At 39.3% G+C, this 18,812-nt stretch overlaps 1 protein-coding gene across 1 annotated transcript; it reads left to right on the plus strand.

Moving 5' to 3' along the window:
- Positions 1–671: 671 nt before the first annotated feature.
- LOC110699548 (uncharacterized mitochondrial protein AtMg00810-like) lies at positions 672–1,558 on the plus strand. The gene is made up of 2 exons (XM_021877037.1): positions 672–803; positions 893–1,558. The coding sequence occupies exons 1-2, from the start codon at positions 672–674 to the stop codon at positions 1,556–1,558; spliced, it is 798 nt and encodes a 265-aa protein (XP_021732729.1).
- Positions 1,559–18,812: the final 17,254 nt, after the last annotated feature.

Below are 18,812 nucleotides of genomic sequence, written 5' to 3' on the forward strand. Positions count from 1 at the left end.
GACAGGGATGAAGAAGAGAATCAAAAGCAAACTAAGGAAAAGCAGCCTTCTCCAGAAGAGAATCATCAAGAAAATGGAGAAGTTCCTCAACCCGACGAACAGGTAAATGAGGAACAAGTAGAAGAAGTAGGAGGAACAGAAACAGAAGCTCCTCAAATTGGAGTTCCAGATAGGGAATTTCAACCCAGGCCATTCAAGTATCAAGGTTCCCATCCAACTGATCTCATTATCAGTGATATAGGAAAAGGAACTCAAACAATATCACAAATGAGGAACTACTGTGCATTCCATACTTTTCTGTCCATCCTAGAGCCAAGAAATCATCAAGAAGCCTTAAGAGATGCTGATTGGATAGTTGTCATGCAAGAGGAACTCAATGAGTTCGAAAGGAACAAAGTCTGGCACCTTGAGCCAAATCCTAAGGGAAAGAAAGTTATCGGGCTCAAATGGGTGTTCAGGAACAAGCTTGATTAACATGGCACCATATTAAGGAACAAGGCTATATTGGTTGTGAAAGGCTACAAACAACAGGAAGGTATTGATTTCGAAGAAACCTTTGCTCTTGTAGCTAGATTAGAAGCTATTAGAATCCTAGTAGCTTTTGCTTCTTTTATGGGTTTCAAACTCTATCAAATGGATGTGAAATGTGCTTTTTCTTAATTGTTTCTTAAATGTGGAGGTGTTTGTTGAACAACCTCCGGGTTTCAAAAATCCTAAATTTTCCAAATCATGTTTATAAGCTTGATAAAGCTCTCTATGGGCTTAAACAAGCACCAAGAGCCTGGTATGAAAGGCTTTTCAAAGTTCCTACTGAAAAATGATTTCAAAAGAGGAAAAGTAAGACAAAACTCTTTTCCTTAAATATCGAGGAACTGGTTTGTTAGTTGTACAGATCTATGTAGATGATATTATATTTGGTGCTACTAACAATGGTTTATGCAAGTACTTTACTGAGCTGATGGGTGGTGAATTTGAGATGAGCATCATGGGTGAATTAAATTTCTTCCTTGGACTTCAAATAAAGCAAATAGCTGAAGGAATAATGATTCACCAACAAAAGTATTTCAAGGAACTTCTTAAAAAGTACAACAGGGAGAACACCAAGACAAATCACACACCTATGGGAACAGCAACAAGACTTGATGAAGATCCACAAGGAAAAAGTGTGGATCAAACCACTTACAGAGGTATGATTGGTTCATTGCTATATCTAACAGCCAGTAGGCCTGACATTGCTTTTAGTATTGGATTGTGTGCTAGATTTCAGTCTAATCCTAAAGAATCACATTTAACGGTTGTTAAGAGAATTCTGATATACCTCAAAGGAACAGATGACATGTGTCTGTTCTATCCTAGAAGTGATGACTTTATGCTTAGAAGATTCACAGATGCTGACTATGCCGGTGACCTAGTCAATAGGAAAAGCACCTCAAGTATGGTTCAGTTCCTTGGCTATTGTCTAGTTTCTTGGGGTACCAAGAAACAGAATACTGTTGCATTATCTACTGCAGAGGCTGAGTATGTAGCAGCAGCTGCTTGTTTCTCTCAAGTCCTCTAGATTAAACAACAGTTGCGAGACTTTGGCATTAAATTTAATTGCATTACTATCTACTGTGATAACACTAGTGCAATTTGCATATCTAAAGATCCAGTCCATCATTCAAGAGTTAAGCATATTGATATAAGGCATCATTTCCTTATGGATAATGTTGAAAAGGGTTTAATTAAATTAGATTTATGCCACACTGACAATCAAATTGCAGATATTTTAACAAAACCCTTGAATAGAGAAAGGCATGAGAAGATGAGAATGGAAATTGGGATGATTAAGTTATACTGAGAAAAATACATCACGTTTTCTCAGGTATGAAGCTCTAACTGACTTGCTTAATCTGTTGTATATTGTGCACAAGTTTTATATGTTTAACTACATAGTTAAGACAGGTTGTGAGCAGGAGTAATATTTACTAAGGGCATGTAAATTTGAAAGTCATAGAATATGAAAAGTCTAAAATTGGTTGCATGAGCCTTGTTGATTTGTTCCATATATCAAGTTGTATTTGCATGCGTTCTTTATTGATAAAATTCAAGAGATAAAGTATTTGTGTTTATCTAATTCTAAAAATTCCAATTTTTTTTATCTAAACACAAAATTCAGATGAATACATCTAATATTCATCATTATCCTTTGTTCAAAAGTAGCCCAAGTGCAATACTCTCATAAAAACACGGTTTGCGTTTCCCTAAGCAATAAATAAGAGTGTCAAATCAACTAAATTCACTTCACCTCCCAAACGACACCTCACTTCACCAATTTACCTCCACCATAAAAGATGTCAGCCTCACAAAAATTTACACCACACAAAAATTACCTTCTCTCTCATCACTCCGATCAAAATTACCCTCCAATGTCTACCTCTCCAAAAACCCAAATTGAAGCCGACTTAAACACAAACCCAATTCCAGACATTACCATGGAAATCCCACCGGAAATTGATCCCATTGAAGATCAAGAGCCTCCAAAAGTGGATTCAACTACCGAATCCCAGTCTTCTCGAAAAAGGAAGTCCGACGACATGCAAGATGAAGAAGAGAGTGCTCCGGAACTAGGAGTCAATTACCGGGACAAGCCAACAGCTATGAAAAGGCAAGAGAAGATTAGTGATCACTTTGTGACAGGTTTGGCTATTAATCTTCCTTGATGTAAGTCTGTTAAGTTGTATGAACTGCTTGATTTAGTTGAGGCTCAAAATTGGGTGAATTTGTTGAGTGAATGCTTTAATCGGAGTATTTATGTTGATGCTATGAGGGATTTTTGCAAAAGTTTCAAATACTCTAAAGGTGTTATTCGTTGCTGTGTGTATGAAAAAGAAATTGAGTTTGATGTGATGTACTTGGCTGAGTTGTTTGATGTTCCTAATACTGGATATGATTTATATTTTAAAAGTAATGTGATAAGGAACCCTCTTCCTAACGCAAATACTGATGAGATAGTGGAGTTTCTAGGTGGGGACCCGGAGGAAACCTACATAAATCACAATGACCTAACCCCTCTTTACAAAATTCTGCTAAAGTTTGTTTTCGATGATATTATCCCTCGCACCCAAAAGAGAGACAGTGCCAACAAGCTTGACTCTGTTCTTATTTATTTCTTAGCCAAAAAGATCCAAATCAACTTTCCCTCTATCATGGTCCAATACCTCTCCCACTGTGTTCCAATAGGTTGGAAGGTGGGATATGGTAACCTTCTCACCTATGTCTTTGAAAGATTTGGCATTTCCTTTGTTGATAAAGAACCCCTGCCCCTCAAAAACACCGAGTACATGCAGCCTATTTGCCTAGAAAATCATAAGATGAAGGTTGTAGATGGATGTTTTGAAGTTGTGCTGGAGGAAAAAGATAAAAGGCCAAAGGAAGTAGGTGCCATAGCTGAGGGGAAAGATGAGAGAGCTACTAGGATAATAGAGGGAGTGGTGCAGGACATTCAGGAGGAGGAAGAGGAAAAGGTGGTTGAGGAAGTGACTGAGACAGGGGGAAGGAAGAAAAGGAAGAGCTTGAGGTTGATGAAGAAAAAGGAGACCTCTGCCCCCATTTGCATTGATATCACAGGGGTGCAAGAGGATTTGCAGAAAGTCACAAGCTCTCCTATTTTGGGCAAGTATGCATCTGCAGGTACAGGGTTTGCAGCATTCAGTTCCCCACCTAAGGTTCCCAGCGAAGATGTGAAGGAGATGAAGGAGATGCTCCAACAATTGATGAAGGAACAAGAGAAGTCAAAGGTTAAGATGGAGGAACTGAAGAAGAGTGTACTCACACTAGATGCTAATGTGAAGGAACTGGTCACAAGCTCGGAACAGGGGAGATAGTCCATTGTCAAGGACATAGTTTCTCAAATCACCAAGAAGTTGGAGGATCTTACTGTTGATGATGACCAGAGCACTGCTTCATAACCTACCTTTCTCTGCAGCCTTTTTATGTTGATGAAACTTATATTTTATCTGCTTTTGGGAACAATTTTTAATTTTGTCTGTAATATTATGGGCACTTTTTAAATTTATTTTGGTAAACTTGTAAATTTGGTACATTTGGCCGATGTTTTAAATCGGTTTTGGATGATTATAATCTATGTTTCTTTTGCCTATATGCTTTGTGAATGTTTTCTCTATGCATGCTTCCTATCTTAACACTAAACCACTAGATGGTGCTGTGTTATGGTATACTATATGCTTGTATGTTAGTTTTTGATAAATGCCAAAAGGGGAAAAAGGATGCAAACTATCAAGGAAACTTAATCATTCTATAGACTCTGTTCGAAATCTTCACAAGCTACCTAATCTCTACAAGCAGGTATAATGTATATACAAGTTTTTTTCAAGTTTTTCAGTTTTTCCTTCAGTTATTTATTTATGCATTGTTTTTATTTTCTTAACATTAGTTTCCATTCTGCATTGTATTTTGTTTTTTTGCATTTCCTTTCTTTAGGAATAAAATGGATTATCTCTGTTTCCTTGTAAGTAAGTTTGGTTTGTTTTTTATCATCAAAAAGGGGGAATATTGTTGGACTTAATGACTTTGATGATGACACAACCTCAATTACTTACAAACTAATAAGAGCTTGATTGTTTAAGTGTGTACTCAGTTACAAAGACTAGGAGAATGAAGTGTCTTGTAAGAATACCATGAGGAACAAGAAGGCGATAACAGAGCTATCCATATAGAAGAGTTCCTTCATAGGAACTGGAGCTTCAGAAATGAAGACTGGTGAAGAGAAGGTTCCCTCAGGGAACGAAAGCTTCAGAGAAGAAGCTTCATCAGAGAAGAGAAGTTCCTCTCAAGGAAAAGAAGCCTCGGAGTAGAAGCTTCATTAGAGAACATGAAGACTAAATATATTTTATATTTTAGGATTTATGTAAGTATAAGATATTAAGTTGCATTCGAAATACTGTGTGGTATTCGTCTAAAAAGATAATTTTGTGCTAGCTAATTTTTAGGGAAGTTGTTATTTTCTAAACGATTATCTTTTTAAACAAGAAAGAGGATTTTATTTTTATTTCTGATTTTACAAAATAGCTTCTGAAAATAAAATCTCCATGTTTCCCAAAACTTGCGGCCTACTCTCCCATGTTCTTCTTCAGTCATGGTTTTGGACACTGAGGAGTTCATGGTTCCTTAATTCAAGGGACATGATCTTCTTAGTGGGTATGAGTAGTGGCGTGATGGATTTGCTGCACAAAGAGGTTTTTCCAATATGTTTATTGCTCTATAAATAGTCTTTGAAATCTGATGGAAAAACTCACCTTTGCTCACATAAGTTTTCAAGCTTCAAATCGAGTCAAGTGTCAATTCCACACAAGTTCATTAGTGTTCTTAATGTTCTTATACTATAGTTTGTTTATTTTTCGAGTTGTAATTTGGGGAATGGGGAAGTTCAAGTGAACGTTTGTGTATGAGAAAGAGAAGTGAGAAAGAGAAGAGAAAGAGAATAGAGAACAGAGAAGTGAGAAGAGAGAAAGAGAAGAGAAGAGTAACAAGTTAAGTGACTTGTTCCTTAGGGTCTCAAGTTCGTAGAGGAACTTGAGTTTGAGTCGTTAGCTTGTAATAGGATCATTTTCTCTATTATAGTGAAGATTCTTTTCCCAAAATCCCAAGTGGTCGTGGTTTTTCTCCTTGTTAGGGCCAAGGAGTTTTCCACGTAAAATCTCTCTTGCATTCTTTAGTTCCTTTAGTTAATCTTTCAGTTCCTTTAGCTAACTTAATTTTAATTCCCCAAAAAGTTAGGCTAAATTCTCATACTACAATTCAACCCCCCCTTCTTGTAGTATTCTTTAAAACAACATGGGCAATCCCGATCATGCGTTCTATCATTCACTTGGCATTCATACTTCTCAGGCATGGTACCGAGCACTCGATAAGAAACGCAATCTGAGACGTGTTCATATTAAAGACATTTCCATATCAAAGACATTGGAACACTTGCCCTTTTTTACACTTTTATTGTTTTTTCTTTTTATTTATTTTGATCTTTTGAAATCACTCATGCCTTTTTTTTTAAATCGCATAAGTTGCAAACTGTCCTATCCCAAGGTTAAGTAGATGTGGGTTGAAGAAAGAAAATTCTATCGTTAGACGAGGCTCAAAGTGGTTTATTAAAAAAGGATTGTATTTTTGAAAGGGTTAAAGGAGATATGATATGGCTAAAAGAGGTGCCTCAAATCATGGGTATACCTTGTGCTTAGTTTGACAATGATATTTTTTTTCTTTTTTTTAGGTGCAATGCAATGTTCATATGCAAGGAAATAAATGCTCATTTTATTAAAAGGGGAAAAAGATAAAATCTACAAAGTAAATCTAAGGAAAAATAGAAGGTGCCTATGCTAGACTTATTGGGGAAAGGAAGAATGAAAAAAAATAAAGAGAGGTCACGAAATCTCGTCGTTGAAGCTCGCCTTGTGTCTTATGCTTTATCATCACTCAGACTTCTTTTCGTTTAGAGGTATGGGAAGCTTATTATTGTCAATTAGATATTGGATGATCTCTTTTAGCTTCCAGCAGCTCTCATAAGTATGACCCCTACCTTGATGTTACTGGTAGTGTTTATTTGGATTCCAATTAGGTAACCTCTTCTTAGGTGCGGGATCTTGAATAGGTCCAATGGGAGTTATGAGACCTCTAGTATTAAGGTGATCGAATGTTGTGTCATAACTTCTGTCAATAGGTTTAATGGTTCTCTTTTGCTCTCGTTTGTTCATGGAAAGGACCTCATCCAAGCTAGTGTTGTTCGAGTAGGTAGTTTTGGAAGAAGAAGGATTGTCGTTCTTTTTTCCTTTCCAGCCACTTTAATTATTGTTACTATTCTTGGCCTTCCTGTTGCTCATAGGAACATGAAGGTGGTTTGAATCAAGGAGGTCTTGAATGCAAACCTTCAGGGTAAAACACTTTTTGGTGGTGTGACCATGGCCTCTATGATATTTGCAATAAGAGTTTGGATCCCAATTGGGAGATCACTTCTCAGGTGGTGGGTTTTGACTGGGGCCAACGAGACGAATGAGACCTTGATCATGAAGATAGTCCAAAGCTTCATCATAAGCCATTTCTATTGGTGTGTATTCTTCAATGGTCCTTTTTTCCCGTTGCTTAGGAGCATTGAGTTCTTCGTTAAATCCTTGGTGAGAATTTTGTTCGATAACCATCATCCGATTTGCTAGTCCTTCTACCACATTTAAGAGCATGGAAATGACATCTTATAGTTTTTGAAAGTCTTCTTTTAGACTTGACACATTTTCCCTGGTATTATCTAAGAAAATTCTTTCATCCTCCTCAATCATGGCCCCTTCATCAAGAGAGGTTATATAAGCTATCTCGATCATGAGCTCGCCTAGGGGTGTGATAAGGAGTGATGGATCGAAGGATGTTTGATCTTCTACGATGGCTAGAATCTCGAAAGTTTTATCGTCGTCGATAAGATCTTGAATAACTTCTTTGAGTTTCCAACACTCCTCAATGTCATGACCCTTTCCTTGGTGATACTTGAAATGTTTATTAGGATCCCACTTAGGTGGCCTAGCTTCTGCAACTAGGTCTTTTATAGGTCCTGTGGGCATGACTAGTCCTTTTTGTTGTAGCTTTTTGAAAGCTATTTCATAACTCATACCAAGTGGAGTGAACACTGACCTTTGGATTCGTGGTTTAAAGGTGTTCGTAGCATGTACTTCGTTAATGGGAGAGGAAGAAGAAGGATGGTCGTTCTTCTTTCCTCATGCACTATTATATTTTAGAAGGTTATCTTCAATGTAAATGCCTATATTATACACATCCTTGAAATTATTCAAGTTATGTTGGTATTTTAAGTGCTTTGCATATTTTTCTTGAAGGTTCTTGATGAAAATCCTTACAAACTCTTTTTCGGTAGGAACCTTAACCATATTAGCAGAAGTTTCCCTCTATTTGTTGAAGAAAGAAGTGAACCCTTTGTTTTCTTTTTGTTTTAACATCTCAAGTTGTCTGCGATCTGTTTCGTCTTGGATGTTGCACTTACATCTATCTACGAAAGCGTTTTTTATGGAATCCCAAGAAGAGGTTTTCTCTTTGTCAAGGGAAAAGAACCATTGTTGACAAACGGTTTCAAGAGATAAAGAAAACAAGGAATGAAAGACTTTCCTATCAATCCCCTAATGTTTATTATAGTCTCAAAGGCTCTTTAATGGAAATAGGGATTATCAGTTGCCTTGAACTTAGGGATGTCATTGGCATCGAACTTCTGCGGAAGAAGCTCCTTGTCCAATTAGACCCCTTGTGAGCTAATGCCCTGAAATCTAAGTCATTGGATATTTTTCTCAATCTTTCTTGCATGAGCTCCATTTGTTGTTGCTTCACAGGGTCATTGATTTGGATGGTTAAGGTCTTCAACATCTTAATCACGTCTGCCATTTGCTTCTTAAGCTCATTAACTTCTTCTTGACTTGCCATCATCTTGTTAGCTTTTCTTTTTCGACCGACTGGTTTATCAAAAAGTTGAACTTAAACGAAGGTGTTGTCCTTGATTAATCGCCCTTCTCTCATTGACCAAGTATAGTGGAAAGGGAAATTAGGGATAAGTTTTTTATTTTTTATTTGTTCTCAAGCTCTATTCAACATGGAAGAGAATGTGGAAGAGAATGGGAATAGATTGGACCCCCCACTCGAATGACGGGAAACGACTCATGCATGAACCTAAGACATGGTCATGGCGACATATACAAAGTGTGTGCTAAGACTAGTGAGTGTAGGTAACATGTTAAGACTCATGTGTAAGACCATGGGACTAAGTGTTTAGACTCAATTAAGGACTGAATAAGGTTACTGCCATTAACAAAATAACCAAACTGATTAATAAACTATTTAATTAGACTCGTCGTAATGACTCGAGCAAAGATTTGAACTGTCGCCAAAGCAACAGGACTGTTGTCGCACTCTGCAGTGCAGCGCCAGACGACAGGGTTGCCGCACGGCGTTGCAGCCCAAATTTTTGTGCCATTACTGGAACATTAATCTCGGACTGCTTTCATTTTTTTTACTATGCGGGACAAGCCTAAAGTCGTACTAAGTCAGTTTTGATTAATTTATTAAACTTTAATTACTCAAATTAATTAATTAATTAGGCAAAGTCCTTTTAGTCATTAATCAGTTTTTTTAGGCTTAAACACAAGTCAAGCAAATGGTTAGGAAAATATATAAAGTATGCACAACAAATAATGCACAAGTAGTCAAGTAGGCACGATATGACGCAAAGAGTTTGCAACCTAACCATGGCTCTAGTTCTCTAAAGTTCAGGATATGGGTTAGTCAAAGAGGGTCCATGGTTATGAGTCCGGATGCATAACGCGGAAGCCTTACCTTTGGAAGGGTTGGCGCGTGTAGATGGGACCCCACGCGTTACACTCGCTTCTATGGTTTGGTGAATTCAACATTCTCGGATGTACCCTTAGTTGCTCAAAGCGTTTAATCGGGTAGATGTAGCATGAATTCCCAGAGGGTTATGTCCATATGTAGAACACATATGGGTTTCAGAAAAGTGAGAAAAAAACTCAATCAGGAAGTTGAATCGAGCCAACAATGCAACAGTGCTAGAACTAGGAAAAACAAGAAGGCAGATTTCTGGCTCGGTATTAGAAGAACGTAGCGCCAACCAACAGAAAGTGTCTCTAGGATATGAGCCCTGTCGCCAGACGATAGAATTGTCGCTCGGCGACAGAGCCATATCTTCGGGAACATGCTCTGTTTTCTAGACGCCGGTTCCTCCATGCGTCAGCAGCTGTCTGTGTCTTAGAATTTTCCAGTTTTCGCAGTATTATTTCGATTCTAGTTGTGAAAGATATTCCTCAAACTTCCTACGTGTAAAAATCCTATGTTTTTGCCTCATTACAGATGGTCTTTCTAATGAGAACCTTTTTTATGCATATGACAACAATGTTAATCAAAATTACGCACATGAAATACTTAGAAATTTTCGTGTCTCATCCACTCATTCTAAATCATTGCGAAATAAATTTCAGGAATTAAAATAGAAATCCTCCCAGGTGGAGTCGCCAAAAACTGTAGGGAATATTTCAAGCATTACCCCAAACATGAACCCCACTGTGATCATACACTTAAGCATGGTGGCGTCCAAAGGGAAGGAAGCTGGAGCAAAAGAGTCGCCAACAAGTTTTAGGAACTTGTAAACCGTTCACAGGGTGAAGGTTACACTCCTTAACGATCCAAGAGATCGTTAACTCCAATAGGTCTAGAACCAAGATTGGAAGTTCGGGGATGAAGATATAAATCCAACCTAAAAGAGACTGAACCTGCCCTAATAATAGGCCTCCACTTTATTCTACTCGTTTTCATGTGCACTTTCTGACTAACATGCAATCAATGGGTTAACCCTAATCCTGTTTATCTATGTTGGTTTAATATTAATGCACAAATAAAACTATTATAGGCGATCATCACTTGAATTATAATCATATTAACCCTAAACAAGATTATTAATTATCTTATTAAGCATGATTACAAGTACCAATTCCCTTTAAGCATGCATAAAAGGCGTGATCAAGCAATAAAAATAAATATAATCAAGCAACATTGTAATCATAATAATCATCATAAAAGACATAATCATGTTAAAACATAATAATAGTAAGATCCTAGGCATGATACTAAAGAGATTAATAACAAACCCTAGCATGTCATTAAACATAAAAAAATCAAAGCTTTAACCCTAACATGATACTAACATGCTATTAGGAAAGAAAATTGGAAGCATCCATTTAATCATACTTGATATTAGGAATCAAAATAACAATCTAAACATGATTTTTATATCATAATACCAATAAAACAATTCAAGCACTTACTTGGATGTCTCGTACCTCTTTCTTTCACGTTTAGGGCGAAGGCAACTTCGAATTATGCTAGGTGTGTATAGATCTTGTGAGTGCGGAATTTTGTTTGTGAAAAGGGTTGGTTTAGAAAAAGAGAGAGAGTATCAAGAATTTCTTAATGAGGATTGGTGATAATTAGATGGAGAATTGATGATTAAAAAAACGGAGGTCTAAGGATTTATTTATAATGAAAATGGTCCGGATAAGATAAAAAAAGAATCGGAGTTCAAAGAGGAATAAAATACGCCGGTGTCGCCACAACAGCCCTTGTCGCCGCGCGACAGAGTCTCTCGCGAGGCGATAGCCTAACATTCGGCACTACAGGCGATTTTTAAACATGTTTTCTATTTTTTGATAAAATAAAGTCGTAAAAATCCGTTTGAGGGGTAAAATCGTAACTTCATTTAAAACACTTCTTTTATTCCAAATAAAACTCATAAAACTTAATTATCAACCCTAATCACATTAGGATTCAAAAGAACCTTCTAGAAGATTCTATAAGGCTATAATCAATCCTAATTGCATTAGGAATGATAATTCATAATAGGCCCTCCTCTAGATCATTGTGACACATATAAAAATCAAATCGAGCCTAGTTTAGTAATATGGCCATAACCTCCTCATTCTTCATCGGAATTGGGCTTATAATATATCGTTGGAAATCTCTTTTTGAGCCCTATCTAACTACACTATTATTGGACTCTTGTTATGGACCAAACTATACTATATTGGCTATTTTCATAATATAAAATAGGTTTCAAAAACAAAAAAGGAAATTTTATAAAAACTAACCGCAACACTAGAATTTCCACACTTAGGAAATATGTAATAGAAAATCACTCCTAATAAGATAAATTGGTCAACCGATTTAGGTTCCTTTTTAATCCTATTGTTTAATCAAGTGATCACAAATATTTTAAAATTATATGTTGCATTAATATTCAACCAATTTAGCGTAATAATAGCTTGGAGCAAATTGAATATTTTTTTGCATGCCTTTGTGATCGGAGGAATGCTTTTCACTATAAGAATCGAGTAGAGGCCAATACGGGCGAATGTGACTCCATGACTCACTTCGTACCTGTTCTGGGTGTTTTTTCCCTCGAGAGAGTTACAACACGAAGACTGATCCGACATGAGCTGTACCTGCAAAACAAACGAAGACACCGGTTGGGTGGTGCTCTGCCTCCGACGAACAAGTTAGTAACTTGAAGGGAGAGAAAAAAGGTGCGGAAATTTAGGTGGATATCTGCTCGGATTCCAAGCTCAGATGTCTCTATCACAGGGACAGTGTGTAATAAATGATAAAACGTGCCCTCCAAAAGAGGGAAATCACCATATTTATAGGGTCCTCGGTATTTGTGCCCCTGATTAGGTCACTGATCAAGGGATAGTGAGGAAGTGGCTGTGGTGGAGTTGTTGTTGCTGTTGTTGGTGGTTGTGGGGTTGCGCGTTGGTGTGAGAACAAGGGGTAGTGGGCATTTGACTCAAATTGAAACCCGAACTCACTTGACACGAAACCCGAACACCTACACACAAAACCGAGAAAGAATTGGGACAAAGAAAAAAGAAAAAAAAAATGAAAATAAATAAAGGACGAAATAAAACAAAACCAAGACAAATAAAATAAAATAAATAAAATAGAAATAAATAAAATGAAATAGAAAATAAGAGACATAAAACTAAACTAATAAAAATATAACAAAAACTATACAAGCAAATAAAGTAAACTAAAATACGAAAATAAACTAAAATTAATGAAATAAAGAAAATAAACTAAAATGCTCCAAAATTACCAAAATAAACTAGAAAATTTATTAATGAGAAAATAAGAGAATAAAACGAAAATAAGGGAAAACCTGCAAAACAACGGAGACTCCGGGTGGTTGGAGCTCCGCCTACGAAGATCAAGTTAGTATCTTGAATGAGAATAAAGAGTGCGGAAATTTAGGTGGGGATCTGCTTGGATTCCAAGCTCAAGTGATTCTCTGATGAGAGAGAAAGTAGGTGTAATAAATGATTGGATGTGTCCCCAAAATGGGGAAATATCTCCCTATTTATAGGGTCATTGGAGAATGTGCCCCTATCTAGGTCACTTGACCTAGATTTTAGTGGGTTGCGCCGTTTTACGGCACTTCTAGGGATTTGGGCCCTTAAGGGCCGCCATTTCAGAAGCCTATCTGAGGTGGCCACGTGTCAAGAGGATATTAGGCCACTTGAGCCATCCTGAGCTCGCCACGTGGCCTCCCCTCATTGGTCCACATGTCTAGGGTATTTTTACCCAAAACATTTGCCCCTCATAGGGGTCACGTGTATGTCACGTGACACCTGTGACACGTGTCCACCCATCAAGGGTGAACAGTAACAATGGATAGTAATTTGAAATTCAAACGGGAATGCCCCCGTTTCACCCTTCTATAAATAGAAGTTTACCCCCCCCCCCTCCTTTCTCTCACTATTTCATTTTCTTTGACTTTCTAGAGAGAGAAAAGGAGAATTTTAGAGAGAGATTCTCTGCTTCCGTCTGCGTAAGAATTTTCAGGATTCCCGCGTGCTAACGTTGCAACACCAGGTTCACCGTCTGTAGCTGTTTTCAGATTTTTCAGAGCTAAAGTAAGGTAACCGCCTGTACCATCTTTAGCTTTTCTCTTTTTCAACTTGTATACATTCTTTCTCATCCTGTATACATAGTTTAGAAGTAAAAATGAGTTCTCAATCCACACACTCGGTACTGCCTAAGACACTAAGCCGGTACCCCGGAACAGCTGAGTCTAGAACAGGGGGTGCCTTTTCTGGACTGTCAGAATTGCTGTGCTCATCTCCGAATTCCTCCCTCTCTGTGTCTGTGCAGGACACAATGGCCAGAGTCAAACAGACGACCATAAAGTCTAGGAGTCGGCGCATTATGGCAGTGCCAGCCGATGAGATTGTTCCGGATGGGGAACATGAGGATTTAGAGGAGAGCGATTCTGATGAAGAGGATCCCTCTTTTTCCGGGAGTTCGGGCGTACGGGAGGAAGGTTGTGAAGAATCCTCTTCCTCTAATTGATCCAGCGATGATGAGACCGGTGAAAGGACGAGGGCCGAAACTTCTGGCTCTGATCAAGTTAACTTTGCGGCTGACTATCAACAACCGCCGAAAATCGCTGACAACACACACCCTAAAAGGATTAGAATTCTAACATGTGACATTGCCCTGTTAAAGAGTGGTTTCAGGGCTTTTAAAGAGAAGCACCCCTTTGGAAAGGGGTGGGATATTATAGTCTCGCCTGCTGATGCAGTAATGGCATGGGACGATGACATTGATAATGCAGACCACTACTTTGTCTGCTACGAGGCGGTTATAGAAGCCGGCCTCCGGTTCCCCCTCCATACCGAGATTAGAAAATCCTAAAGGGGTATGATCTGGGAGTTTGGCAGCTCACCCCCAACTCGTGGGTGAACATTTTAAGTTACTTTATCACCTGCGAGCTCCAGAATTTAGCTCCCAGCTTCTCCGCCTTCGCTCATATGCATTACTTAAGCAAGGCACCAGGCGCTCATGGGGCATGGTACACTCTTTCCACCTTGCCCTAGTATTTGATAAGTTTGGACAAGGTGTCCAAGTGGTCAGGGTGGAAAGATAAGTTTTATTTGATTTCTTCTCCAACTCTGAGACACAACCAGACACTGCGCCGGTACAACAAGGAACCGGTTCTTCTGGGCAGGAAATGCCCCCTCCTGGAGCTTTCCACTAGGGCTCGGGAGCAAATAATGGAGCCGGGTTTCTTTGAAACCTCTACTGAGCCCATGAGGGATGGGACTCATATTATACTTCCAAAAAACTGGATCCCCCACCCGGACTACTTCAAGGACAAATGCTTCTTGTCCGCCTGTGGGTTAAGTCCCATGTTTCCCAAGGGTAGATCAACTTGCATCCGGAATGTTTGTGATTTTATTTTTACATTACAAACTTTCCATAATTTCTTCTAACCTTTATTTTCTTCATGCAGCCGACGCCTTGAAGATGGTTGACCCAGCCAAAACCCCGGCTAAGTCAGCGACACTACTGCACAAGAGGCTGTTATAATAAAGAAAGCAGCCGTTAAAGCCTAAGAGTCCGAGAAAGGCGGGGTAAGACCGACTGACTTAGTATAATTTTATTTTTATTTTTTTTTGCAAAGGCAACTTGCCGCTTGGGTATATTTAACTTTCTTAATTTGCAGGACTCTACAAAACGCGTGCCTCGATCCTTCTCCAAGCTTTTTAAAAGGCAAGGAGAGGATTTAGAAAAGGCTCCGGCTACCAAGGCCTCCAGAAAGGACCCTCCTCGGTCAAGCTCTACTGCCAAAACCGATCGTCCCACGACCAGTGGCAAATCCCCTGCTGCAAGAGATTCTGAGCGAAGGCACAAAGCGTTCATAGCAGAATGCGTCGGATGCCTCCACGGCATCGAAGGGTGGCCCGCCACCTAATGTTGCAGCCGGTACGACAACAACCGGGGAGGAGGAGGCTCCTAAGCCCATCCGGAAACCCAAGGTAAGGGAAAGATTGAAATACCTTGGCCACTTGACTTCATGATTGTCAAGACTAAGGTAGACCCCTCCGGGGGTTCAGTCAGCAGTCGGCAACGGATGAATGCCAACTATGCTGCTTCCTTTTACTTCTACTTTTGGTGCAGATCTTACATCCAACGAGCCGGATCTTGCTAGTTTCGCAAAACGGATGGTGAGGACCCTCACCAGGTAAGAGAAGAATTTAATATTTGATCTGCAAGTAGTGGACTTCGACCGGATAATGGGCCAGCTGGCTGAGGTAAAGAATCCCCATCTTAACTCTGATATCTTTCTTTTATTTTAACTAAGTATGCCATAATCCGGATGCTCTTTTCTCAGGTAATGCTGAGAGTGGACGGGCTCCGAGGCCCCTTCAGGCGGAAACAAGAAGAGGTAAATGACGCCAAACGGAGGGCCCTTGAAAACCTCAACTCTGCTGAATATGCTAATTATATGTGTGATTTAGAGATTAAAGCAGTAGAGTTGAAGCAGGAGGAGCTGATCCGGAGCTTGACGGATGCAAATGATGATGCCACCAGCCAGGCTAATGACCTTGAGCAAAAACTGAAGGATGCCAAATCTGAGCTCAAGGTATTAGAAGATGATAACAAGGAAAACGCCCAACTCCAGGCAGACGTCTCCCGTTTGGGGGTCGAGATCGTCAAACTGCGGAACAAGCAATCGGATGAGATCGCCTAGGAGCAAAAACGGCTGATGGAAGAGAACGAGAGGGACAACGAAGCCCGCCTGAAGATAGCCTGGGGGCTGCTCTACCCAGATGTAGACTTCGAGGTCTACAAGCTTTTGTATGATTACGCCACAGCGGTGTATGATGCCCAAGTGCTAGGTGAGGCTTCTCCGCCTCGCTTCCAAGACTGGGCTGTCGAGCAAGGGTATGAAGTGTCGGACAATGAGGAGCCGGCAGAGGAAGAGCGAAATGAAGGTAATCAGCCTCAAGTAGCTGATGACCAATCTGAAGCCCTCCCAACCGGCCAAGACCAGCCGGAGAAGCAGCTTCCACCTTAGCCTTAGGCAAGCCTCCCCAAATTCAGCGGCAGTATGCCAACTTCTTTTCTTTGCCGGCTTGTATGCCGAGTAATGTTGTATTTTTACCAACTGTAGAGTTTGTTAACAATAATTTTCTTTTGCTTCTTCTCCGGATGTTATTCCGGCTAACAATTATTCTGGTCTTTGTGCCATTTTTAATATGAAGTATTCCGACTTAGTCGGTTATTAATATATATTTGTGTTTGAATTTTTCACTATGAATTTTACGTATATACTACAGTTCTTTAATATTTTTCCTAACTTAAAAGGCATGAAGCAATTTCCAATCCGGGTGTTGTTGCCCCTGGACGGTTGTGTGGTTGGTTTCATTTCAAATTGATTGATTCGCTTGAAAACACCTGATACTTGGATAAGTATGAGGTGTTTTTAGGCCAATCAATCACAATGGTGATTACCCCAAACCAAGTGCGCAGCCGGCCATTAGAACGGGTGCTTCGAGTCTCTTACCCAGACGGTAATATTCCGTCTAGGATTATTACATAGCCATTACACAAAATCTTTTGCCCCTATTGGGAGAGAGAGTGCAACTTTGGAATAAATAACCTAAGTGGAATCTTCAGCCGGCAACCGACTGATGCCTCGGGGCATCCGGTATTCGGTAACTTAATCGTTTCTCGTAGATTATTCTGGTCAGACAGCTATGAGTTGACCAATTTGGTCGTTAAATCGTTGTCGTCTGCATAGGTACGTAGAACTAACAAAGTGTCTATTCTCTACAACGATTGCACCCGGAGGGGTGTCGCCGGATGCCATTGTCCATGTTGGGATAGGCGGTTTTATAAAATAAGAAACCATCCGGCCATTTGGCCTTCGGTCTTGTTTGAGACGGGTTGTATAGCCACTAAGCGTTTTTGTACTTAGTTTTTTCAAGCTGGCCATTGGCCACGCGATATCATATTTACACTAAATGTCAATTTTAGTTGGTTAAGCAATTAGTCCGTCTAGGTATTACCGAGGTGAAATGGTAATTATAACATTAAATTACACTAAGTATCAAACTTAGTTGGTTAAACAAGTAGTCCGTCTGAGTATTACCTAGGCGGATAAGTAATTATACATTGAATCTACACAAAGTGTCAAACTTAGATAGTTAAGAAAAAGTTCCGTCTGAGAATAACCCAGGCGGATAAGAAAATATAAAGATAGCAAAACAATTTTGCAAACAAAGCCTGATTTCTCATTGATGGACTTACTGTTTACAAACAATATAAATTTCTCAAAAGTAGTACTTTTTTAAGTTATCTACATTCCAAGTTCAAGGTAGACGCCGGCCGTCTGGAGTTTCCAGACGGTAAGTGCCATCCCTGACTTCTTCATAAATCCGATAGGGGCCTTCTCAATTAGGAGTTAGCTTTCCAGCCTCATTGGCCCTTCCGGTTGCCTCTATTTTTCATAACACAAAGTCGTCAACTTTCAAAGGACGCTTGCGCACTTTCTTGTTGTAGGCTCTGGTCATTCTCAGACTGTATATCTTGAAAGGAATGGTGTCCTTCGAACAAGTGTATTATTCTGATAGCGGGTTCAGAATTATTAGAAAGCTAATTTATTCAGTAAGGTCAAGTGATCGGAATGCCTGGGTGGAGGCCGCTTCCGATCAGTAATATTAATATAATTAATATTACAGCTTAATCTTGACTGAACCCTTCGGGTCACACCCAAGCAAAATATACTGCAGTTCTTTAATAAATATTCAAAATAGGGTATCAAGTCAATGGCTTGGATAAAGAAACACCTATTAAGTGAACATTGAATATTTTAATCGAAAATTATCCCTAATCAAGGTCATATTTTGTGGACGATTGATGACCATCAGAGATTAGTGTGTAGTATGATTTATAGCACTGTTTCTTGTGCTATGAGGATATAAATCATTTGCACAAGTATTGGTTTAGACCATACTGGATCGACCTATGAGGATACTTTAAGAGATTTAAAAATCGTCATAAGTATTTTCTCATTATTACTATCGGAACTCTTTTCCTTTGACCATGAGTAATGGGAGATCTCTTGTTTGAGTACTGGTCCGCTTTGGTATCCGCCAAACGTCTGCCGTAACTGGGGATTATAAAGACAAATATTAGGCGGGTGAGTCCTCTTAGTAAGAGAAGCTACATTACAAGACTGGAAATGTCCCCCTACTAACAATAGGGAACATGTCTTGTTGTTTACAAGGCCTCTTGAAGAGCGAGACTGTGAAAAATGCATGGCCGTGCTCAGATAGATTTTAGAAATCATCTGCTTATTAACAGTCAAACTCGGATTTCGAGAAACACTTCTGGACGTAACAGAGATGACTAGTAATCTTACT

This window comes from Chenopodium quinoa, unplaced genomic scaffold (genome assembly GCF_001683475.1).
Source record: "Chenopodium quinoa cultivar QQ74 unplaced genomic scaffold, ASM168347v1, whole genome shotgun sequence".
NCBI classification, from domain to species: domain Eukaryota; kingdom Viridiplantae; phylum Streptophyta; class Magnoliopsida; order Caryophyllales; family Amaranthaceae; genus Chenopodium; species Chenopodium quinoa.

Excerpts from the sequence above, each read along its gene's own strand:
- LOC110699548 (XM_021877037.1), top strand. The coding sequence starts at position 672 with ATGTGGAGGTGTTTGTTGAACAACCTCCGGGTTTCAAAAATCCTAAAT. Across the intron at positions 804-892 it reads GGTATGAAAGGCTTTTCAAA|ATCTATGTAGATGATATTAT; the intron begins GTTCCTACTGAA and ends TTAGTTGTACAG.